The following is a 24,623-nucleotide window of genomic DNA, read 5'->3' on the forward strand; positions in this document are numbered from 1 at the left end:
TGAAAAAGGAAATTTAGAGGCAATATTAAACAGAAACTATCCTTCTTGCAGTCTGCTATCAGGAACTAGTGCAAGAGCAGAGCTGAAAAAATAGATGCAGGAAAACTCATTAATTGATAAGCCTGGCCCTGGATCTGCAGGCACTTCCATAGACAAGTGTTCTGCTTGAACATCACAAGATGTTCCTTTGTTTCAATGCAGATGAAAGTTTCATGGAGCTCACAGCCCATCAATACACTGTTGAGATGTGCAAATGTTGGAGTGTAAAGAAAGACATTTTCAAATTGCTCAGTTGGTTACAGCAACATTAGAGAGGGGGCATGAAAACCTAGTATAGTTATAGTAACTCAGGTTAGTAAAAACTGGTTGGCAACAGCTACTGAGCACCTTAACTTATCAACAGTTTCTGTTCCAAATATAAGAAGATTAGGACTTAAGGCATTTTCACAACTTACTGTTTTCCAAAGAGCTGTGAGTAATAGGTCACCACATTTTAGCAGAAGGTTGTTCTCCAGACACAAAATTTTAACCTGTAAAGCAGAATTTGACATGGCTTGGACCGACCCTCCTGGCTTCACAGGGAGCAGTAAGAGCTGAGTGTGCTGAGTTCTTCTCCAGCTCCTCCACAGTAGTGCATGGCTGCAGCTGAAATACCTGCTGGCTGGAGAAGGAATTTTTTAGGAATCCATCCAGCCCCTCTCTATGTAGGTCAGGATACTGGAGAATCTCAACAGGAATCCATGAACTTATCCAAGGCTGAGAATTGTGACATTAGGTGTTTGTCCATTGCTTTTACCCACCTGCTGATAAATGCTCTGAGACTGCTTTGGTGCTGCATGGATGTACCAAAATAAAAACCGTATGGCTCACTCAGGCTCCTAATGATGCAAAATGTTTTTTGAAATCTCATCTTTGTGATACAATCTAATGCTGTGGGTCATCTTCAGTTTAGCAGGAGAGATAGAGAAAGGAGATGAATAATTTAAAGCAGCTAAGAAGCTGCAGCATGGCTATGGAGAATATTGTCTTTTATTTTAGAATAAAAACTTCTGGAAGCTTGTAGGAGTCAAAAAGTACATCTACATAATCAACAAGAAATGTGTTAAAAGCTGCAGTTTTGTATATTGTTATATCTGAAAGAATATGGAGATTTGTTTCTTAAAAAAGGCTGCAGAGATAGTAAATTGGAAATATTTTGTCACAGTGCTATTTTTTGGGTGGTTAAGAAAGTGCTGGTGTTCTGCTGATCTTTTGTGAAAATCCTTTAAAAGGGAAGAAAAACAAAGATATTTAATAACAAAATCTTTTGTGAGCAGAACAAAAAAGCCTGTTTTTTTTTTTTTTTTTGTTAAACTTTAAAAATAAAAAAGCACTTAATAGTCCAAAACAGACAAAAGATATTCAGCATAAAAACTGGTGGAACTCATTTGAAGGCATTCGTGCATCACTTCTCCTTTGCCTCATTGACTTTTTATTTTTCTTTCACCCCAGCTTGATCTCTTTACCATTCTACTTTCACCACTGTGCAACAAACTAAATGGCTGCAACAGCTTGTGATTTTCCCAACTGCATGCTAGGTCTTAATTGAATCACACTGAAACTCTTGGAGCCGGTCCCATGGTGTTCTCACCTTCTGGGATTCCTGCAAACCTGAGAGTTCCCTTTGCAAAAAGACTTTCAAGATTGGCCTCTAGCTTCCTGACTTTTTCTCAGATAAACTTGCAGGGTGTAAAGGAATATCTGAACCTGAAGTGTTCAATCTGCTGATAAAAACACAGTTTTTTCATGCCCAGAAGTTAGCATTGGCTTGCATTTAATGGCTTATGTCTCAAGGAATCCAAAGGTGTTAAACCCAATGAGGATAAAATAATTATAAGAATGGAAAACCTACCTTTTATCTGCAAATAAGGGACATGTGGAGCAAAACCCATGAAAATTGATCTGATCTCCAGCCAATTCTGATCACAAACATAAACTTGGAGTAATTAGTCCATGTGTGTTTGTATAGATTCTGTTCCTCTCCAGTCTTGAGATATTTCTATCCTTATTGCAACATTATTCTAATTAATGGGCCATTGTTGATTGTATTGGCTCAGCAATTGATGCCATTAATGGAAATAAATCTCTTCATTTGATAATGAGCAAACATAGATTGCTGTCAGTGTTGACAAATTTCATGTTAAATTTTTACGAATTATTTTGCATGGGATATTTGAACTTGTGTTATCCAACAATGTTGTGGTTTTTTCTATATTTAAATGAATGTGCTGAGTTGGTGGGACCACGTGTGCACAGTCCATAGTGTGGTGGAGCCTTTTCCTGAGTTGTTTCACAGTATTACACAAAGACACCACTTTGTTAATAAGATGATTATTTTGTTACCCCAGCCAATGGGAACATTGTGTTTAAATGAGTGGCACAAGGATCAGGCCCTTAAATAACACATACAGCTTTAATAACCCTCAGTTGGGTGCTGAAGTGATTGCATTACAGTCACTAATTACAGTTAAAGTACTATCTGCAGAAAATCAACAGGAACAAAAGCGGATCCATTTCAAAATGTTAATTTCATCTTCGGAACTGTATTTTTGTCACTTATGGTAATGAAGGGAAGGAAATCTCTGTTCCATGTGACTATGGAAGTGTTCTGCAGTGAAATGCACCCGTGTGCCAGCCCCTCTTGGGTGGGTTCCACATGTTGGCATACGTGTTAAATCCACCTTGTCCTGGTTTTGTGTTGGGCTCATGGCTGAGCAATGCAAATCCCAAAGAAAGGAGTAAAATAATCCTCTTTTCTGCACTGGAGCATAAATGGCTCAGCACTGGTACAGGAGATGGAAGTGGTCTCTGTCAGTGGGCTACAGTTTTTTGCCTTAGTCTGACCCACCTTCATGGGGTGGTGTTAAAATGCCCTGGCCTTTCCTGCATCGATTTCCCCTGCAGTGCTCCATCCAGGGCCACTGGCCGTGGTGGAGAAACCAGAGGGGCACTTGAGGCAGTCCCAGACAGGCAATTTATTGAGCATTTGCTCATTTAATGCAGAAATCAAATCAGGAATTGGCCGGTGTGGGTATACTCCCAGCAATGTGCTGCCCCAGCACAGGGGGCACAGGCTGGGGTGTTGGTGTCGAGCTGTGCCAGCCCTTCAAAGGGAGCTGTGATCATTCTGAAAAGTATCTAAAGCAAGGTCTGACCTCTGAAGAGTTGTGAACACTGGGCAGGAGCAGCTGCCTGTCAGAAAAAGAAACCTGCCTTGGAAGCTTCAGTAATTCTTTTTCTATTTCCAGAGTTGCCTGCTGGTTGGGAGAAAATTGAGGATCCCGTATATGGTGTCTACTATGTAGAGTAAGTGCTGCTCCCTGTTTTGGTGGGGCTGTAGGGGCGAGGGGGCTTTCCCTGCACCCCACTCTGTGCTTTGCTGGTCACAGCTCAGACCCAGGAGGAGGAGAAGACCTTGCCCCATTCCAGGATGTTCTAGGGTCTGGGCAGCCCTGTCTGGCCATTCCCCACCCACCCCAGAGTGGGATTGGGCTCAGGGGGACAGGAGTGCCCTGGGAGGGGGCTGAGCTCAAGGAAGACGGGAGCAGTCCAGGGTTGGGGTGTGCAGGAGCCCCAGCACCTCACAGAATACTTCTCTGCAGAGAACATGAACGAGTGTGCAATTAGCTGAGTTCCATCACCTTTGTGCAGCGTTGTGGTCACAAAATAAACGTGCAAAGCAATCCACCAGCCAGTTGTGACAGAAGACACCCCAAAGGAGGGATGGAGAAGATGGTGTGGCCAAACAGCCATGGCAGAGGCTCTTCCATCAGGCTGTGTGGCTGTGAATAGAATTACAGATTTAATGGGACTCTCTGTGGAATTAGAGCAGCTTCTCCTTTATCAGCATGTCAGATTGCTCCTTTGGGAAACCAGAGATCGGAGTTCCGTTTCATCACTGACCCCATAAAATGAATTTTTAATTATGTGTATACTCCTGTCGAGTAGGATGGCTTATGATAGCCCTCAGAATAGACATGGAATACAGTTTCTGTCTGCTTTGGCTCGTTTCTGACCCCACCATCTGTGCCTAGGGAAACAAGGTTAGCAAACTGTGTAATTAAGGCTTGACATTTATTTACCAAAGACAACAGGAATATTTTTCGGCTATTAAATGCCATGCCAAGAGATCTTTACAGGATATTGTCCTGTCAGTTTATATACACATGCCTGTTAGTTTTGTGGCACTCCTTACTGATTGAATTAAATCAAAAAGTAACTGCAGTAAGACATAATTTTATTTTACTTGCTATCTCTAAGCTAGCAAGATGGTTATAATTTTAGCATTTGTCTCTGTCCCTTCAAATCAGGCACTGTGTTATTACATAATAGTTTTTATTGAGAGACAACTGTATCATGAAAAAGTTTATATCATTTTTAAAGTAGTTATCATTTTTTTCTTGGCTCTCCAAAGATATCTTGAAATGGGAAATCTTTTTCAGTGGGTGAGTTAGAACTCACTTTCAGTGAGTTAGAACTCACTAACTTGTTTTTTATTGAGTAAGTTAAATATTTTCCTAGTGAGTTAATTTTGATCTTTAACAGAAATATTTCTGAACATAAATCCCTGGAGTGCTTCTGTCACAATTACTTGAGAATGTGGTTGATCTTCATGTGGGTTTTTTTTTATTAAGGCACACTGGATAGGAGACAAAAAGTTCTTAATGTTAAACTTTGCTTTGCATACAAAGATAGGCTTTAAGGGAATATATTTTTCTGAGGTCTGCCTGTTCCTCTGCTGTAGTAAAACCACTTCTGAAAATGGCTGGAGAGCAGTTGATGAGCCAGCCCAGCATCTGTGGCTGCTGTTCATCACTTGGTTCTGCCATGATGGGACGGGGCTGATTTTTTTTTCTTTTCCTGGAACTGGCACGAAGTATTGGCTCTCAACATCTCATAATGCTCAAAAGCTGCCTGAGGAAAGCAGCTGGAGTTTCACTAAATGCTGGTATTTGCTGGTGGCTGATTCTGGGTAGATTTTGATCCATTTGGAGCCCAGCTCATAGCCTGCATCCCTGCAGATATTTTCAAGACAGCCTGTGTGCATTGATCAGATCACTGACAGATGCTGGGGTTTGGTTTGTTTAGTTTTGTTTTGTTTTCTTTAGTTTTTAACTTGGGTGAGCCAGGAAATTACTTCACCTCTGGGAGTCTGATTAAAGCAGAGATGATACGGGCATGTCTTTTAAAATGCAATCAGACAGCGTGCCTTTTCTGCTTTAATCTCATTTTTCACAGATAGATCACTAATGCATTTGAAGGATTTAGCCATCCCTACTCGAGACATCATTTCAATACCAGAATCTGCTTGTTTTTCTAAATACTCTTTTCGGGACAACTGGATGAGCCTTGCTCCACACCCACTGCTGTTGGGTTTGTTTGGTGTTTTACTCCTTTCCTCAGAAAGAGGAGTTTCAGTGCCTGGCCCTCACTCCTGCTTGTCGCACAGAGATTTCCCTGACCCCTGCTCCTCTTTCCCATCTCCAGCCACATCAACCGCAAGACGCAGTATGAGAACCCAGTTCTGGAAGCGAAGAGGAAGAAGCAGCTGGAACAGCAGCAGCAGCCTGCAGAAGGTTGGCACCCCTGAGGGCATGGTGGGTGGGGTGGAATGTCCTCCCTGGCCCTGGCAGCACCGTGCCAGCCTGTTTGTCCTCCCCTCCGTGGCCTTAGGGTGTGAAGGCAGAGTGATGTGTGTAGGAAGGGCTGTGTTTGACCTTCACAGAAGGTGCAGCAGAGGAGGAAATCTGAACTGTACCACCTAAATGTAAAAGGTTTCAATCTTGTTAAATAAGAGAGATTTTTTTTCTTTATATGTGCTGTGTTTCTGGAAAGTTTCTAGACTTCCCAGAGACAGCCAAAACACATTTTCCTCTTCAATCTGCTTCATCAAGTTAGTCCTGTAGCTGGTGTTGTTCCAGTCTGGGACTCAGCACTTGGACTCAGGCTGTCAGAGGGGATGAGGAGTGAGCTCTTACATGCACTAGATAAACCCTGCATGACAGACTTCTTAAACCAAGACCTTTGTATGTTGTCAGGCTCTAAAATCTGAAGTAATTTCCTTATTTTGAAACACTTTTAGAAAATTATTTTCCTCCCTTCCGGCTCCCTTTTTTCTTTCTTACTTTTTACATTTTTTTCTTTAAATGTAGCCCAACTGCAGTGAGGGCCCTTGGGTTTATTCTTCTACTTAGATGGCATGAGTGGCACAGGGAGCAGATTTCATTTAAATGTCAAGTCCACTTAGATGCAAATCACATCCCAAGTTTTAGTGTGAGGTAGGATGTCCCAGCAGATGGATCAGTTGACCTGGATACAGAGATCCTTCAGAACTGGTTTTTGGACATCCCATTCATTTTATTCCCTCTGTCTGTGACTCTGTTTCCTCTCTTGCCATACTCCTCACCTCTCCTCTGCTTGACCCCACACTCCCAGCATGTGCATGTGCAGCAGCTCGTGGTGCTGTTGTGAAACCAGTAACATTTCCCTCTCTGCCCTCTCTAGAATGGACAGAGGAGTGTCCATCTGTCCCTCCACCTGCTGCTCCAAACCATGTTTCAAACAACCAAGAGGCAGTTCGGGAAGCACCAGTACAAGGTAACAGCCTTGTTAAACCAGTTGTAAAAGAGCAACAAGGTTTTTTCCCTGAGAATGAAATGCCCTCAGCCAGCACAAGGGCAGTATTTCCACGACTGGTGACACATCAGGGCCTGTGCCTGCTTATCTGAATTCCCAGGTTTTGAGATTTGCTGTTTCAAGACTGCAGTTGGTGCTGAATGCAAGAAGTGAATGAGATTATGTGCATCAAAAAGAGGATTGGGGCTGTTCTCTGTGTGGTGTTCCAAGTTTTCAAACACAGTGGACTTTCTTAGAAGTTGAACTTTTGTACAACTTTGGGCTATTGCAGCCTTATTTATTGGGTCAGTGCTCTGTGTAGCCACTTACTCACAGACCAGTTGTTTGCCTTTAATAACTCACCAGACAGGACACAAATCATTCCTGAATTTGCAGCATGAGCTGAAACATTGCCAGGTTAGGTCACCAGCAAGGGCAGGGAGTTCCACTTGCACCTGTGGCAGTAAAGTGCTCTCTGGTTACAAGTGGTTGTAAGTAGGCTTATTTTTGACTGCATCTGAATTGCATAGCAAGTGAGTGGCATTGCCCTGGTCTGCAGGAGCCAGAGGGAAGGTAAGAGGAGGAATCAGGAATGCCTCTTGCTGACAGAGTTGGGAGTAGCTGGGAGCTACTCCTGCGGTCTCTGAAGGCAAACCTGACTGGAGTGCTGCTGCCCCAGGCAGCCCCTCTGCCAGGAGGAGGCAGGAACTGCTCCCTGCAGCAGGTGGAAGCAGATCAGCCCTTCCAAAGCAGACATGGAATTTCACAGGACCCAAAGCCCCCAGCACATCCTAAGGGGCATTAGAGTACATTAGAGTAATCCAACCTGGTAGGAAGGAAAAAACACAGGAGCACCCTGACCACCAGGCACCTGAGTTTAGAGATGTCATCAGAGTGCCCCAAAAATGCTGATCTTCCTCCTGGAGGCATCTGGGAATGCCACCTTTGCCTTGTCCACTTCAGGCTGAAGCAAGGGCTGCCCAAGCATCCACACATGGCAATGCAAAGGAGTCACACAGGGGTGGTGTTGGGAGCCTGCTCAGCCACCAAAGTTGTGCAGCAGTGTTAGAACAGAGCATTAACCTGTCTCAGCAGCACTCTGAGTGACTGAGTCCTGGTATCTGCTGATGACTCCTCCCCTCTTTCATTCCTTCCTCTTCCTTTCTCTGTGCTGCTCTCTCTTCTCTCCCTCCCCATTTGCAGCAGCTTTTTTCCAGTTTCCATTCCCAGAGGTTTCCATCTCTCTCCCCATGATGACACTGCTGGCAGGGACGTGGGCACAAGGAGGCCTCCCTGTGCCCCTGGCAACACTCTCACAGCCTGGGTTTTGTAGATAGACAAATTTCAAGTGTGCTACCCTCCTGAATGCTGAAGGTGGGATGTAGCCTGTGGTGCTGCTGTCCTGCTGCTGCTTCAGGGCAAGCTCAGCTTGTGTCTGTAGGCAAACACCAGCAAGCTCTGCTTCTTCTGCCTGTCCTTTTAAGCAGAAATGAGCCCTGCTGCTCTCTGCCTCTCAGCTGTGTTTGTTACAGGAGACACTGGGTTGCACTTTGATGCTCAGGGCTTTTTTGCAGGCTGGGGTCTGAGCAGGCCATCTGCCCACGATGTGCAGGATTACCACGTTCCTCTGCCTTCCTTCAAAGGCAGAAAACTACAAGTCCTCACACTGCCTCCTCATGAATAATCTTCAAATATACATTTTTCCCCCCAGTTAAAGACTTACAAGTCTCAAATCCCCTCGCTCTCCCCTGAGGTCTCCTTTCTGAGCAGAGGCCCACAGCACAGTGCTGCTGAGGTGTTTGAAAGTGTGCCAGCTCTGCTGGCTGTGATACCCACTGCTGATCCTGGAGCTGTCACCAGAGGGCTTAGTGGCACAGGCTAAGCATTAAAAACAATTAAAAGTGCAAAGGTGTTTAGTGTTGGCACTTGAAGTGCAGCAACCATGATCCCTTTTCTGAGCCTGTGCAATGTGCTTTGCAAGGATGTGCTTTTGTCCGTGGAGCACCTCTTTCCCTCTTAACTGTGCTCCCAGAGAGCATTCCCACAACTGCTCTGGTCCTGGGCTGCTCTTTGATTCATACTTCACACCAGAAGTGTTTCATCCACAACAGGCAAGGAGCAGAAAGGGAAGAGAAAAGACTTCAAACAGTGTCTGAAGAACAACATCAGCGTCCTCCCCTTTTCCACCAGAGGAGGTCACAGGGTAGTAGCAGTGGTGGGGCTGGGGGTTATGCTAGAGGGTATCAGTGTCTTGTCAGAGCTCAGAACTTGCTTTTTGCTCAGTGGGTTGGGAGAAAGTCAAGTGGTGAAAAACATAATGATCCTTCTTTCTGCAGAAAGTCTCACTGCAGACTCCTTCTGTAGGAGGCCCCCTAACCCTGCCCCATCCTTCCCAGGATGGATATCACCACCTCAGCACAGAGATAAAACACATCTAGCCCAGCATTCCCAGCTTTAATGTATTCCATCCTTTAAAGCAGCATGTTTTCCCCTTTGTAGCCTTGGGGCTTTGGTGCACACGACCACAGCTAACAAAGTGCCAGGTACTGGGGTTTTGTTCATGCCTTTTACTGCATGCCTGGATCCAGGGAGGCAGCTGGAGTGTGATGAGATGAGAGGGTGCAGCAGTGAAGTGCAGTCCTGTCCCTGCACACCTCTGTGTTTGTCCATGGACTCGCTGAAATGGGGAGAGGTGGAGGAAAAAGAGATCAAACACTCTTGCCTGCCTGCTTATAGATTTTTTTTTCCAACCTTCCTACACAGGAAAACCTTTTTTTACACGAAACCCTTCTGAGTTGAAAGGGAAGTTCATCCACACCAAGCTAAGGAAAAGCAGCAGGGGGTTTGGCTTCACTGTCGTTGGAGGAGATGAGCCAGATGAATTCCTCCAAATCAAAAGTTTGGTGCTTGACGGTCCTGCAGCGTTGGATGGCAAAATGGAAACAGGTACTGGTGCTTTATATCAAAATCATCACTGCCACTTTGGTTTGTGCTTTTGCAGCTGGTTTGGAGTGCCATTCATAAAGGACTGTAGTCTTCATTTCTTTGGGGAAAGGCATTCAGCTTTACTATCAGCAAGTAAGGAAGTGAGATACATTGAGGAATATATCCAGAATTCTGGAAAAGGACACTTCATGTGCTGGAATTCCATCTCAGTGGCAAAATATCCAGCTGGGACACTGCCAGCTCCTGGTCTCCCCACACTGATCTGAGGAGAGGAGCCAGAAGTTGTGGGATTCCACATCAGGCTCTGGGTTCCTGCTCCCCTTTGTGGCAATAGATGATGGATTTCTGTAGGGCTGCACCCTGCATGTGTTTGTGTTTCTGCCATGCTACTTGCCCCTTTTCCAAAGCTACTCCCAGGGAAGGGGCAGAGCAGTGGGCTAACCTGCATTTCCCTGTGTGGAGGCACCAAGGGCAAATTCATTTTGGCAGAGATCAGGTCCACCACAATTTAGTGGCAAAATATGAGATACAGTTTAATGGTGAGCGCAGTGGTGCTGGGTTAATGATTTGACTAAATGATCTTGGAGGTATTTTTCCACCTTGATTCTATGAAATCCACTTAGGCTTTGTCTGAGGTCACAACTCCTCACTTTCAGTTGGAGCATCACAGCTCTTAGTATCCCTGTTTTGCAGCCCCAGTGCTAATAAAATGACTCATAACTTAATCGATATCTGGATTTCAGGCTGAAGTATGAGACATGACATGTGGCACTCACTGTGTTTGAGCAGTTGGTATTTGAGAGCCTTCTGTTACAGCTTCCATGTGCTCTCAATTTTGTTTCTGTCATATGTCAACGTGTAACAGTGAGAGCTGGACTTCAAAATAGCTGTGAAACGGGCCATAAACCATCATTTAAATTCATTAATTTTTTGCATGAGCCAATTCCTTTTTCACTTTCAAAAACATTTATGCACATACAGGCTTCATGCCGTGCACTCACGGAGTTTTTGCTCCCCCAAGTGTCACCACTCCTTTTCCTTATGCTGAAACGCTGCTGGTGCCTGTGAGCGGTACCTGTGGATGCTGGGGATCTGCTCTCAGGCTCTCACCTTCCTGCGGTGCACAAAACCTATTTTTTAACCTATTTTTTTGGTCTGTCTGTGTGTCTGCTGCAGGGGACGTCATCGTCAGCGTGAACGACACCTGCGTGCTGGGGCACACCCACGCCCAGGTGGTGAAAATCTTCCAGTCCATCCCCATCGGCGCCAGCGTGGACCTTGAACTGTGCCGGGGCTACCCCCTGCCCTTTGACCCCGACGACCCCAACACGAGCCTGGTCACGTCCGTGGCTATTTTGGACAAAGAGCCCATCATTGTGAACGGGCAGGAGAACTACGACTCCCCGGCCAGCCACAGCAGCAAAACGGGGAAGGCGAACGGCGCCAAGGAGGCGCGGCCCAGCAGCCCGGCTGAGGCCTCGTCCAATGGACCCCACGGCTACCCCAACGACACGGTGTCCCTGGCGTCCTCCATAGCCACACAGCCCGAACTCATCACCGTGCACATCGTGAAAGGGCCCATGGGCTTTGGGTTTACTATAGCAGACAGCCCCGGGGGGGGCGGCCAAAGAGTGAAACAGATCGTGGACAGCCCGCGGTGCCGCGGCCTGAAGGAGGGAGACCTCATCGTGGAAGTCAACAAGAAGAATGTGCAGAGCCTCACTCACAACCAGGTGGTGGATATGCTGATTGAATGTCCTAAGGGGAGCGAGGTCACGTTGCTGGTGCAGCGAGGAGGTGAGTCTTCCAAACTGCTTTAAAACACCTCTTCTTGAAGTGAAAAAAAAAAGGAAAAAAGGCATGTCACGAAAGATCTGCTTTCCTAAGCTTCTCTGTAGAAGTGGCTCTTTTTCCTGAGGTGCAGGAACTGCCCCAAGTTGGCAGTTGTCAGGTCACATAGGTGGTTAAAGTTATTTATTGTGTGTTGCTGCACTGTGGGGGTTGCTCAGGTTCCCAAGTGCGCACGAAGCTGGTGAGGGGCAGGAGGGTGGTGTGGGTACACGTGTGCTTACACCTTTGCTTACATAACAGCCCCTGGTCTCATGCTCAGGAAACTTGAGTGTTTTAAATAGAACACGGACGTTCCTTGAGCTATTCTGAGATATGGAAAAGGCTGGTAATATGCTCTGTAATTTGCACTTTTCAAAATCAGATACTTAATGAGTCTTCATTGGGGAAGGATTATACCTGGGATACATTTGGGACCACAGAAGAGAATTTGAATTTCTCCAAGTTGTAAGCAATTGCAGTGTGACTTGTGCACATTTGTTCGCTGTGCCATCGGGAGCTGAGCTCATTTTTTGGCAGCATTGCTGAGGCCACCAGCAGGTACAAAACTCATCCCACAGGCAGCCCACATGGAGTATGGTTGGCAGCTAACCTGTCAGTGGTCAGTCCATCCACAGGAGCTCTTTCCCTGCAGATACTTAGTGTGAAATAACCTGAGGTAGAACCCCTTTAGCCTGTGGATTGAGATTACTGGGGTATGGTGAAGCTCACAGGCAAAGTCCAGGTCGGCTGTTGAGTGCAAAATCAAGAGCAGAGGGGCCAGCTGTCCTTCCCTCCCTCCCTGGCATTGGCAGTGGGGCTCTCAGAGGGACAAAGGCCTGTCCCCACTGTGCTCCCTGTCCCATGCAGGTTTTTATGGACAACATACATGTGGGTGCCCAGTTTATGACACAAGTGACCTCGCTGCAGAGGCAGAGTTAAACAGACAAGTAGGTGCTGAACACAGCCCCCAGCCAGCCCTGTGGGGAGGGTGTGCTATAAAAGCTCCTTCCTGCTGACTTTTCTGAAGTGTTTGGATTGTTGTAAACACCAAAAGCCAGTCCATTTTAACGAGGGACAAGTTGTTTCCTGAATTTACAAGTCTGGCTTGTTGTTTTCCAAGACCTATTTCAAGGCATTGAGTACACTGATTCTGCAATTAATAGCAGCTCTGGAGAGAGCACTGTTTTTCCTATACTTCTTTCTTTCCAAGTGCTTACTGCGTTTTTGTATTTTGATAATAAATTAGAAAGCAGAGAACAGAATATATTAAGAATTCGCCAATTTTCAAAGTGTGAGTTCCTTAAAGACTTTCAGTGCTAGAAAGATTTAAAAAATGCACTTCATTCTCATGATTAATATATGTATTATGGAGAAAATACGGTTGGAAGAAAAATAGCAGCTATTATTAATCCTCCTGGAGAGTGCGTATATATCTAGTAATACCATATATTAATTATTTGAATTGTGCCTGACATTTAATAATCCTCCTAAAGCCTTGAAGGCATAATGAAAAGTTTTGATGAGGAAATAAAAGCCTAGTTTTAATAAAATAGTAAATAGTTCCCTGGTAATCTTGTTGAATCTTTTTATTTTTTTTTTAATTTAATCAAGATACTAACAACATCTGCTGTCATCTTCCTAGATAAAGTAACATGTGAGTCTCCTTGAACTACCTCCCTCCCTCCTTCATGGTCCTCACTTTTCCATGTCACCACAGAGCATTTGCAGTTTCAAATTTCACATTCTCATGGTACAGAACGTGGAGATCCTGGTGGCCCTGATCCACAGTTAATCATTGGAACAAGGTTCTCCTCACATCCAGAGGAAAGCTGGGCCAAAAGGTGCTCAAGCTATGGCAGAGAAGCAGAGTATGCACAGTAGTAACCTCAGAACCAAAACCAGTCAGGTTTGTTTAAGGCTTCTGAGGTGGTGTTGGGGAATGAGAGGCTGGACACGACCCACTCACAGCCCAGAAATCCAACCATGCCCTGGGCAGCAGCTGAGGGGGGACTCTGCCCCTCTGCTGCACCCTTGTGAGATCCCACCTGGAGCACTGCATCCAGCACTGGAACAGCATGGACCTGTGGGAGCAAGGAGCCAGCAAGATGGGCAGAGGGATGAGGATGAGTAGCTCTGCCATGAGTACAGGCTGAGAGTTGGGGTTGCTCAACACGAAAAGAGAAAACTTCAGAGAAACCTTATAGCACCTTCCAGTGCATACAGGGGCTGCAAGATTGCTGGAGAATGGCTTTTCACAAGAGCGTGTAGAGACAGGACAGGGGGAATGGCTTTAAACTGAAAGCAGGTAGGTTTAGGGTGGATGCTGGGAAGAAGTTGTTCCTTGTGAAGGTGAAGCCCTGGCACAGGTTGCCCAGGGAAGCTGTGGCTGCCCCATCCCTGGAAGTGTCCAAGGCCAGGCTGGATGGGGTTTGGAGCACCCTGGGATAATGGAAGGTGTCCTGTGCCCAGCAGGGCGGTTGGAACTAGATGATCTTTAAGGTCCTTTACAATCTCAACTGGCTAAAATCCACGTGGCACTCAGTGCTGCTGCACTTGGGTCCTTTGCCCTGTAACTTTACCTGGTGTTACCCCTGCCAAGTCTCTCCTCAGCAGCACCACCCCCAGACAAGGCGCCGCTATTTATTTTGGTCTGATCGCAGAAATGTCTTTGGCTAGGGTGTCTGATAAGCTCCTTCAGGGCTTTTGAAGCTGTTCTTCAGCTTCCCTGTCACTTGTCCTTTCCTCCTCCTCCCTCTGGTGTCCAGTCAGGAAAGTGCTCAGATGCTGCCAGCATTCTTCCTTCATTCCAACGCTGGCATCCAGTCCCGCTGTGCAGGAAGCATCCCTGCAACACTGAGGCTTGTATTCAAGAGCTGTCGAGAGGATTTTCAGAAGTGATTACTAATCAAGCAGAAAAATATCAGAGAGAGATGTGCAGTACACAGGAAAAGCTCTGCCTGCTCCAAGCTGCTGGTGCACTCCCAACAAGGAGGTCTGATTGTTAAAATGCAGGCGCAGAGCTGCTGAGAGCAGCCTGTAAAATATTTACTGTGAAGTGTGTTCAGCTGAAGCTTATGGGAGAGGGCGAATCCTGCTGCTGCCTCTGAGTGAGGAACACAAGGATGATTTCAGGAGGGATGAAGCTGAAATGCCCCCTCTGCGTGCTCATGTGTCACCTAAAATCGTTTGCAGGACTCATGCAGGATTGGCACAGAGGGGTAAATACTTCAGTACCAAGTCAGATCACTGAACATTTGCATTCCAGAGGCCTCATAGAGAAGCCTCATAGAAAATCTACCTTGTCTGTGTTCTAGTTTAATTTTTTTTTTAAATTTTCTTCTCCCTCCTCCCCTCTGTAAGATTAATCATATTGCTGTTGTTTTCCTGTTTCACCTATATGTGGATAAAACTGGATAAAACTCACTGATCTTGAGGGGTTCAGCAGGAGTTCAGCCCCCCAGGGTGCAGAGGGTTGATTGGGCTGGTTGGCAAAGCTGCTTTTGCTTAGCAGAATGAAGGGACAGAGGGGACAAAATAATTATTGTCTCTATTAGGCAGGAGAGATGGAAGGTACTTAAATGAAGGAGTTGGCTGTTGTTTGGCTGTGAGTAATTTAAACTGGAAATGAGAAGAGAGTGCCAAGCCATTAGAGCCTGTAAGTCAAACTGGAGGAGGTGTGAAGGCTTTACTGCCTGAAGGTGAAGCTCAGCACGTTTGAAGGGGACAGGACATGGTGCCTGCAACAGCAGAGGAGATGCTTGAAAACCCAGCAGGACCATTTAAGAGCTCTGCACCTGAAAGCAAACCAGTGCTGTTGCTACAAAATGCAGAATTAAGCATATTTTTTTGTCCCTGCACTGGAAATTGTGATTACATACTTTGGTTATTTTAAAGAATTATTGTTAATGCAGCCACAAAAGGTACAAGTTTATTTTTAATGCTTGTAGCTGAAAAGGTTCTTTTAACCTTGTACCTACCAAGTACATAAAGTACTTTCCACAAAAAAAAAAAATTAAAAAGCGAAGAAACAAGGTAATATTATTTGCTACTTGAAATCCATTAGTCATTGAAGCCTTGCCTATGCACTGTAATCAACTGAAATAAGCAATTCTCAAATACCTCTCCATTCTGCACAGACTATTCATAATAAAAGAAACATTTTGGCAGAATAATTTCTCTGCTTCCCAAGGGACTTCTATTCTGGAAGTTGTGTCTGTGTTGGGACAGGTGGGGGGCTGTGTCAAAACAAGTTATTCTGTAAAACTCCTGTGCTGTATTTCTTGGGATCACTAAGATCTAATATTTGTTTCAGTGAAAACTGTCAGGTATTTTGTGTTTTGTGAATTGCCTCTGATTAAAGAAGATTATTTTTTCCCTTTTTTTAGGTCAGTCTTCAGGTTAACCAAAATACATGTGTTTAGTTTGTGTTCACTTCCAAGAATTACACTGAGCAGTGTTTGTGCAGGTTTGAATGGACAATTTACCTTCAAAGCTCTCACAGTTAGTGCTTACTTACATCTTTATTCACTGTAAGGTCAAAAATAGCATAACCCTTGAGCCTGATCTACGTAATCCCCTGGAAGATGTGTTCCCACTTTGCTCCAGATCAAAGTAAAGGCATGCAGGTGAAATGTCACCCACATGCCTTGTGCAAATAAATCAGTGCCATTTCTAATTGCTTTCCCTAGTGCCAAACTCATGTTAAACTGGGAAATGGAAATACATCTTCTGAAAAAAAAAATATATATATGCCAGATAGATATATAGATATACACAAGAGTGTGTATCTATAACTAAATGTGTTCTGTGGGAAGAAAAATCAGTGCAGCATCTGCTTGTCTGAATGCCCATCAGTGGGTTCCTGAGTCTTACCTTTACCTCTGTGTAAAAGTCCATAGTAAATTCCCTGTTAATGTTCAGCAGAATGAAAGGTGCTTGTGGAGAGCAGTGAGGGTGGTGGAAATGGGGAGGGGTCTGTTCCAACAGTCCTGCTCGCCTGGTTCTCAAGTCAGGGGGTGTAAGAAGTTTCCTTGTGACACATCTAACTGCAACAAAAATTTGCAACAATGGAAAAAAATTACAAAGCTCTAAAGCAATAAATGTATCAAGTCTCCTTAGCTACATGGACAATCCCTTGCTGGAATTCCCATCTGGAAATGAAGTTTTCTCTTCCTTCTTTAGCTGGAACTGGATCATTTTATGATATGAGGGAAAAAAAACCAGAAGGAAAAGAAAAGAAAAAAAAAAAAAAAAGAAGAAGAAGAGGTGGAATTAGAGCTCCTTTTCATTTGCTATCCCTAATGATGTAAAACCATGGTATAATTAGAGCTGCAATCAGCTATTCAGTGCAGACTTGAACTCTTTTGAACAAGCCACTCACTTCTGTTTACCCTTTAGGCTTGCAGTGAAGAGTGAGTTGAAAGTCATGCCACTTAAGCATTGAGCTGCCAGAAAAATTCAAACTGTCTTAGCAGCTGCTGAATTAGAGGGAAAGTGAGTCCAAACTGCATTTGGGACAAAAATCACAACCTGGGAGTCATCTGATGGTTACCACAGAGCTCATTTGCCAGTGCCAAAGCGTGTGGAATGGGAAGTTCACCATTCCCAGCAGTGTTTTCAGCTCAAGTACAGAGGGACCAGAGTTATATTGAGGTCTTTGTGCTGTGTTTGTATCTAGGAACTCCCTGGACCCCCTCTGGCTGAGCACAGAGCTGCTGGTGCCAGGCATCCTTCTGGTTGGTTTTCTTGTGGCAGCTCCTACCCTGAACCCCCAGAACAGGGACAGATCTATTCCTTTCTGCCCTCTGGTGTGCTCAGTTGACTTCTAAACTCTTTAAACATCCCTTTTCACATCACCTCTTTTTCCCTTGTCTTACCTTCTGTCCATCACCATCAGCTGCCAAAGCTCCCAGTACCTTTTATTCAGGGATCTTCCACCAAGCCTTTTGTTGAATCTTTCAATTTGTCACTCAGTAGAGGTTGTTTTGAGCTGTATGCTGAAAAATACCTGATATTGTGGTACAAATGATACCATCAAGACTCATAGGCACCCCTCACTGGTTAGTAAATCACATTCAGGAAATCAGAATTGTAGTATGCTAAAAGAAATATATGTCCACATGTAAGGCCAAGATTTATTTTTCAAGTTCATTACTTCGTATTCCAGAGTCATTACTTTGTAATTCCAGAGTTATGGATTTCCTGGTTAAAGTTGAATATCATTTGGCATTTAAAAATCTCTCTTCAGTTGTTTCCTCTTGTTTATTTTTGTTACTGTTTCCTTTAAAGAGCTTTGCCTGGCAAGAAAGGACTCAGATTAGTGAAGCTGCTTTACACACTGTGTTAGAAATGAGATGTTTTAAAAAGTTTTGCATTGTGCCTTTTTGCCATTTTCTGAAAACAGACTATCCTAGTAAAAAAGGCATTGTTGAAATTTAGGTGCAGGGAAGCAGCAGGACTGGGGGAATCTTTAGTTGGGAGTAGCTGAATCTTTTTTTTTTTTCCCCAAGTCACTCTCTGTTATTCTCTTTCCTCTGTTGACTGGAATTATATTCTAAGGCCAAAAGAAGCTGTTGAGATTTTAAAGAAAGTTTAAAGCAAATTTGATGTAACATTTACTATTCTCTCACAGCCTTATTCTGATTAAGCACTAGTGTATCAAGGAGCAGATAGGAAATCAGTTGAAGTCAGGAAAAGATGAAATAAAGGAAATGTTAGAAGTTTGGGTATTTTTAATAAGAAGTTTGAAGTTCATACCCCTCATTAGAATTGCTTATGTGCGTGTGTTTCAATCCAGTGTGCGAGTTAATTTTCCTGCAGCAGCTCCAGAGTGTTAGATACACCTTTTTGGGACAATGCTGTGTATTGTTATGCAGCACCATACACTGATCACTGTAATTGGTTTTGTAAAGCAAGCCAGCAGAAACTTGTTTTCTCTTTGTGATAAAAATAAGCCGAACTTAACATTTAAAATCAGGTCGTCCTATAAATAATGTAATATGTTGGGATTACGTGGTGTTTTTTCTCCTTCAAAGTGCTTTACAGGTGTTAATCTCAGTGACATTAGTCGTTTGTTTTTGATGATCTGAATTTGTGAGGTTTGGGATGACTTTGCTTACCAAAAACACAAAAGGGGGGAGGCTTTTGGTGATGCTCGAGTCCATGGCAAAGCTCCCATTAGACTCCAGGAGGCAGCAGGGTTTCACCCAGCTTTTTCATGCCTACAGATACTACAGCCACTAAGGGTAATTGTTGGCAGCTTGCTCAGACACCAGATAGTTTAATGTATGTTACTAATGTTCATATAAATAATGCATTTGCAGCAACTACTGAATTAACATTGCCAGGTCCTGCTGGAGTTTTTCAGTACAAGGCATCCAGTTGAAATACTAATTGACAAACCCAAATATCAAAAAGCCCCGTGTGCATAAATCCTACCTTAGGCTCCCAAAATTCCAGATATAAAAATACCACATCAGAGTTCTTTCTGATTTTATTTTCTTTAATTTCAAGTTTCTAATATTCATATCCAATTGCCTTTTCTAAACCATGGGAGGCCAAGGAACTCCAAACAAAGCACGTTGTCCTATGAACACTTGATTCCAAAACAAGCAGCTTTATAATATTACAGTTCCTATCATAAAGGAGACTCAGTATTGCTGGGGTATGAACATTTTAATTGCCTGCAGAATTTCCAGCTACTGCTGGTGTGATACATGTGAATTGCTGACACTAATCTGTTAGGCATTCGAGGCCCAAGTGTTTTCCCCTCAGCTACCCTTCATTAACTCCATTTGCACTGATTCTCTCCTAGAAATGAGTAAGCAAATGAAGAGATGCCTGTGAAATCTGCTTTTTGGGTCAGCATCAGCTTTACATGAGCTACCCTGCATTTTTGTGGCAGCATGGCCTATCTATGCTATAGCTTGTGTCCCCCAGATATATGTGTCATCTGAGCTCCAGAGCTGCTTGGAAGTGTAAAATAGGATACAACAGTTGCTGATTCATTATTCGGCATTTTGTTACACGTTTTGTATTTATTTTAAGGGTTGACACAACCTTCTAAAGTTTTTTGCTATTTCATGAGGCATGCTTTAAGTACAGGAGGAAACCTGTACTTTAATTACCATGTTTGGAAATAGGGAAATAATGTCAATTTTGTGCAGTCCTGCGTGCTGACAGCACAATAGTGGTGGTGTGCACGTTACATGCATGGCTGCCTTTCTGTGGCAGGGAATCTGGATCTGCTTTAGCATCAGTAAGAAAACCAAAGCATTTGCTGAATGCTGGAAGAAAAAAAAAACATGGCTGAAATCTCCTCATCAGGATGTTTTATTGCCCAAACCATCCTATCTTGCAGAAAGCAATAGGCTCTGAGATGAGAACAAAACAGGATGTTGCTTATCAAATGAAAGATGAGAGCTCTGAAACTCTTTCTAAAGGGTTTTTTTTTCTTTTTCCATATCTTGAGGTTTTGAAAGTTGGTGCTTTTTTATTCACCTTATGTTGATTTGGTTTTGGTATTAAATGCTGAAGTGGTGTAAGCGGAGCAACTTAAACCCACACAGTGTTGTCTTATATCAAATGTGATGTGATGTAACACAAGGTGGCACAGCAGAACCTAATACTGTGCATTAGATAAGGCAGATTTAGCTGGAGATGTGCCTCCCACATCTTCATCAGGATTTGCATGGCAGGAAATGGAGCAGACTTGGAGGTGTGCAGCAAGGAGGGTTTCGTTCCACTCAGCTTTTCCTCCTGCCCTTACATACTGCCTGAGTGACATTTTGGTGTGTAGGTAAATAATGAGTTTTTATCAGCCACACTGCAGGTAGGTGCAGTAGCTGCTACCCTGATTTGGCATTATAATAACCAGCCATAACAGAAGTAATGAGGTGTCAGAAATCCAAGAAAGGTCTTTGTTTATCACTGTAATTAAATACATTTGGAGAGTCATTAAAAGCAATAGCAGGTGGGCAAAACTGAGGAAGAAGGATGACTTTGTAATGGACTAGTCAATGGTTTTGTTCTGAAATGGATTGCTTTTAAATATCTGTCTGCATGTCTCTAAGTCTTTCCATTCTGAGTTTAAATGTTTTTCCCATTCTGCATCGGGATTTTATGTTTATTCATTTTAATGTTTATTTTTGTCTTGGTCAGATAGATTTCTTTTTGTGATGGTGATAGGAGTTGGGTTATACCAGCTTTAGGACTCGGCTAACCTGTGCCTTCTGTGCCAGAAGACCTGCAGTGCACCATAAGTTGGCCTTAAGGATTTGGCAGGGCTTGTAGGCCAGACAGATTTGGTAGAGGAGGCTGAGCTTCAGGCAGGTGACACAGCTGGCTGAGGACAATGGGACAGGTCAGGACCCTGTGGCTGGGAATGCAGGAAGGTGATGTTGGTCGGGATGTGCAGGTAAATATCAGTCCTCAGGAGTTTCCTTTCCATCCTTCAGGATTAGTTTCTGAGATGTACAGGTTACATCCTTGGAAGTGCATCAAGTTACTGATCCATTTTAATAGAAAACTATTTTCAAATTGATAAAGTTGTGTTTTGTGGAAACATCCGTAAAACCATTGTCCTCTAGTAGAGCTTTTTAGCTTGCCATGTGTGTATGTGCACTCCCCAGGTCTGAATCTGCCTGAGCATTCTGTAAATGCTAGTTTATTATTAAGGGATGTTATATATTAATAGCAGCATCCAAGTAATGCCAAAGAGCCTCTGTGCAGGCTGCTTGCCAGATATGAAACATGAGAATCTGCCATAAGCCACCCAGTTGGAGCACATGGATTTACACCTTGTAGCAGTGCTGTGGTAAGTCTGAAGACAAACATTCTCACTGAGCAGGATAAATACAGATGTGAGTGTAGCAAAATACGTTTTCTCCTCTCCACTGTCCTCTGTCCTGAGCTTGCAGTGGCAGTGGGGTTGGCCTGGAGGTGCTGCTGCCCTTGGCACCTCCGTGGTCTTGCCCTGGGACAGGCAGCTGGGGAGAGGAGCCGTGGGACTGGGCAGCTCCAGAACTGCAGCAAAACTGCCCCAAAACAGCAGAACTGCCCCAAAAATGTGAGAGGGCTTCCAGAAATAAAGCTTGCAAGTCATGGATTTTGTTGGCTTCTGGAAAAGCATAGGTGCCCTCATGGATAACCACACATGTATGCTTGTGTATATGAAAAATAGATACATACTACTGTGTGTACACACCCACTTATCTGTGTAAGAAGAACATGGGGGTCTGTAATTACTTTCCAGTATTAGTGTTTAGCTTCTGAAATTTGTGAAATTTAATGTCTATGTACATATTTGTTTAAATATCAACAAAGGTTTTCATCTAAGCATATGACTCTGGCAGCTTGAGCTTTATGATAAGCACTTCTTTTAATGAGCTTCAAAATAAAAATACAAGAACTGCTGACATGCTTTCAACCATAGGCTAGATGGGTAATTGTCACACCAATTCTCAATCTCTTTATTATCTTACTGTCTTGGAATTGTCTTATGTGTATATTACTGCATAGTTAAATTTATATTTTCATAGTAATTAAATAGCATTTTATTAGCCTATATCTTTTTTTATCACTTCTAAAATCAATTCTCATTTGAGATGCTGAAAATATGACTGAGACTTTAATGGCAAGGAATTGTTCAGCATCGCAAACAAAAATGAGTATTTGAGACTAATAAAATTTAGCATGTTTCGAGCATCTAGAACTGAAATTCTTCTTAATGGCAATAATATTCTATGCCTCATTATGCTTTTCGTCAGCGACAGTGGGTTAATAATGCCCCAGATGATCTCTTCAAAACATTGCTTTCTTGGCATTAGCATTGAACATTAGCATTAGAAATGTAGCATTTTTCACTACATTTGGTAGTTACCAAACTTGATTTATGGCACGGCTGTATTACTGCAGTGTAAATTACTCTCTTGCTTAAAGCTTGTATTGCATAGCTAATTTTTTTTTGCTAGTGCAGTGACACTCTTGTTATGCAAATCACGATGACGAGCAGAAAAGTTTAGCAGGGACAGGTAGGGGATTTCTTCTTGATTTTTCCTTTCTTCTCCTTATGCCTGCACAGACTTGCCTCTCTTGCTGCTGATTGTTCTGGTCTGGAAAAGATGAACTTCCATCAACTCTTCTAAATAGTATTTGTCCTTTATTAGAAATTCTTTAGCAGTGGATCATACAGAATCAAGGGGATTGCTTTGTCACCACCAATCTCCTGTCCCCTCTTCCCCCAGCAGCACTAATGGCCATTAGCGTTAATTATTTAAAGTTCCTTGTTTTGCACACAGAAAGCAGCAATCAATGTGCAATGCCAGGTATATGCTTGTGCACCCCCTGACTCCAGTACTTTACCTAAACCTCATCTTTCAAAGTGTCTATTTTCTTTGATACAGCCTTTGGTTTTTTATTCAGCATGGGGTAAGTGCTATTTAGAAAGCTTGAAGGTTTTATATTTTTTTCCAGGCAGGAACATTTTCTCTGTAAATGTTAACCTTGGGACACAGTCCAAAATCTTTATTTTCTTGTGTTTTTCTTCTTCTCCAGTTAATTTTCAGCACTGGTGCATTCTGGGCTGCAGGTGACATAAGGGCAAAACCTAATGGGTGACCTTTCCTCTTAGACTCACCTATGGCTTATTTTGCTCTTGGATATAGATGGTCCACAAGCTGTCCAGGTTGGAAGAGTTGAGGAACTCTAAGAAGTGAAGATCTAGAAACAGCTGTTCTTCTCTTTCATGTGCAAAACCATCCCAAAACTGAAAAATGTTGAGCAGTATGCAGACATTGTAACCCATATATAACGTGATAGTCAGGCCTCCAGACTGGCTCTTATCAATTCCAGGAGCCTTTGTCCTGCAGGTGGATTGTGCAAACACTGAATTGTTCCAACTTCAGATGAAATCCCATTGAAATGTATAATTTGTGTGTGGGTATGTGATGAAAAGTGAAGCATTCCCAGCAGCTGGCCTCCATGTGTCCGAGCTGTTGGGATGGGCTGACTGCATGGCTCCTGTGGTGCCTAGAGAGAAGTCTTCCTTAGGATTCAACTTTGGATAATTTTGATCCACCACCTCTAAAACACAGGGCTGTGAACAGGGCATGTTGTGTCTGGTGTCCATTTAGGTAATTTTGGGGCATTTGTGGCCTTCTGAGCTCTCACCAGGACCAGGCTCAGGCTGTGGTGTGGGTTTGTAGTCACAAACTGCATTTTGTGTATGCTCAGGAAAGCAGAGTTTGCCACATTTCATGGTCTTCTCATGTTACTTAGGTTCATAAAGACAAAGGAGTTGAGGGAAAAAATGTTCCTTTAAAAATCAGAAACAGCAACACTTGGGGAAGGCTTTGTCCCATGTGTTTTTCCATTAACTTGTCATAAATAGGGTCAGCAACCTTACAGCTTCCCAAAAGTTTTACCACTCAAGACTGCACAGTTAACACAAATAATATGAAATAAGCTGCATTATGGATTTAATTCATGGGTCACATCACTCACAACATAACACAGTGTCATGTAACAGAAGTACAGCTCCTCGATGTGCATGAAGAGTGCTGAAGTCATGCTACAAAACTTGCTTAATGATATGCATTTTTTCCCCTATGTTACAAAATGTAGTTGAGCAGATGGATGCAGCCAGCTGTACACAGAGCTTTAGGGAGCACTGGGGAGAAAACGGAGAGGGTTTTGTTAAGATAAATGTAATAATCTCTGTGATAATTAGTTTAATTTAAATCCCTGCATCTGACTCATTTTTGACTAACCTTGTATAAAGTCTTTCTTGCTTTGCTGATGGGCCTGTGAATTTAGTTTGATTACAATCCCTTTTTTTGTGGATTGCTCACTGATCACTGATATTTTTCATTAAGCAGTTGCTTTATTACATTGTTATTTAGAGGGAAGTAATTTGTGTTTTCTAATTAATTTAATTCCAGGCACATTTAGTAAGTAGCTACAATGAGCCCATTCAAGAGGTTTTAGGTCATATTGACATTGTTTACCAGATGTGCTCATTTGTTTTAAAACATTGTTAACTCTGTGGTGACAACAGCCCTGTGTGATTGCTTGACTCTTCCATCTTCTCTAATTTGTATCTCCAAAACCCCCCAAAATTAGAAGATGCATTTCAGGTACTAGTGAGAGATGCCCATAGGTATCAAATCACAGGTAAATAATATTGCAGTGTCAGT

General features: G+C 43.4%; 1 protein-coding gene across 26 annotated transcripts in view; it reads left to right on the forward strand.

Moving 5' to 3' along the window:
• MAGI1 (membrane associated guanylate kinase, WW and PDZ domain containing 1) overlaps positions 1-24,623 on the forward strand; it is a 335,623-nt gene that overhangs the window by 270,256 nt on the left and 40,744 nt on the right. For 22 of the 26 annotated variants that reach the window (XM_063411663.1, XM_063411668.1, XM_063411659.1 and 19 more), the window contains 5 exons: positions 3,288-3,345; positions 5,527-5,615; positions 6,544-6,636; positions 9,418-9,600; positions 10,777-11,397. In XM_063411663.1, coding sequence (XP_063267733.1) covers positions 3,288-3,345; positions 5,527-5,615; positions 6,544-6,636; positions 9,418-9,600; positions 10,777-11,397 — 1,044 coding nt within the window. The remainder of the gene's footprint in view (positions 1-3,287; positions 3,346-5,526; positions 5,616-6,543; positions 6,637-9,417; positions 9,601-10,776; positions 11,398-24,623) is intronic. The other 4 variants (XM_063411653.1, XM_063411656.1, XM_063411657.1 and 1 more) reach the window with 1 other exon arrangement.

Source organism: Prinia subflava, chromosome 14 (genome assembly GCF_021018805.1).
Source record: "Prinia subflava isolate CZ2003 ecotype Zambia chromosome 14, Cam_Psub_1.2, whole genome shotgun sequence".
NCBI lineage: Eukaryota > Metazoa > Chordata > Aves > Passeriformes > Cisticolidae > Prinia > Prinia subflava.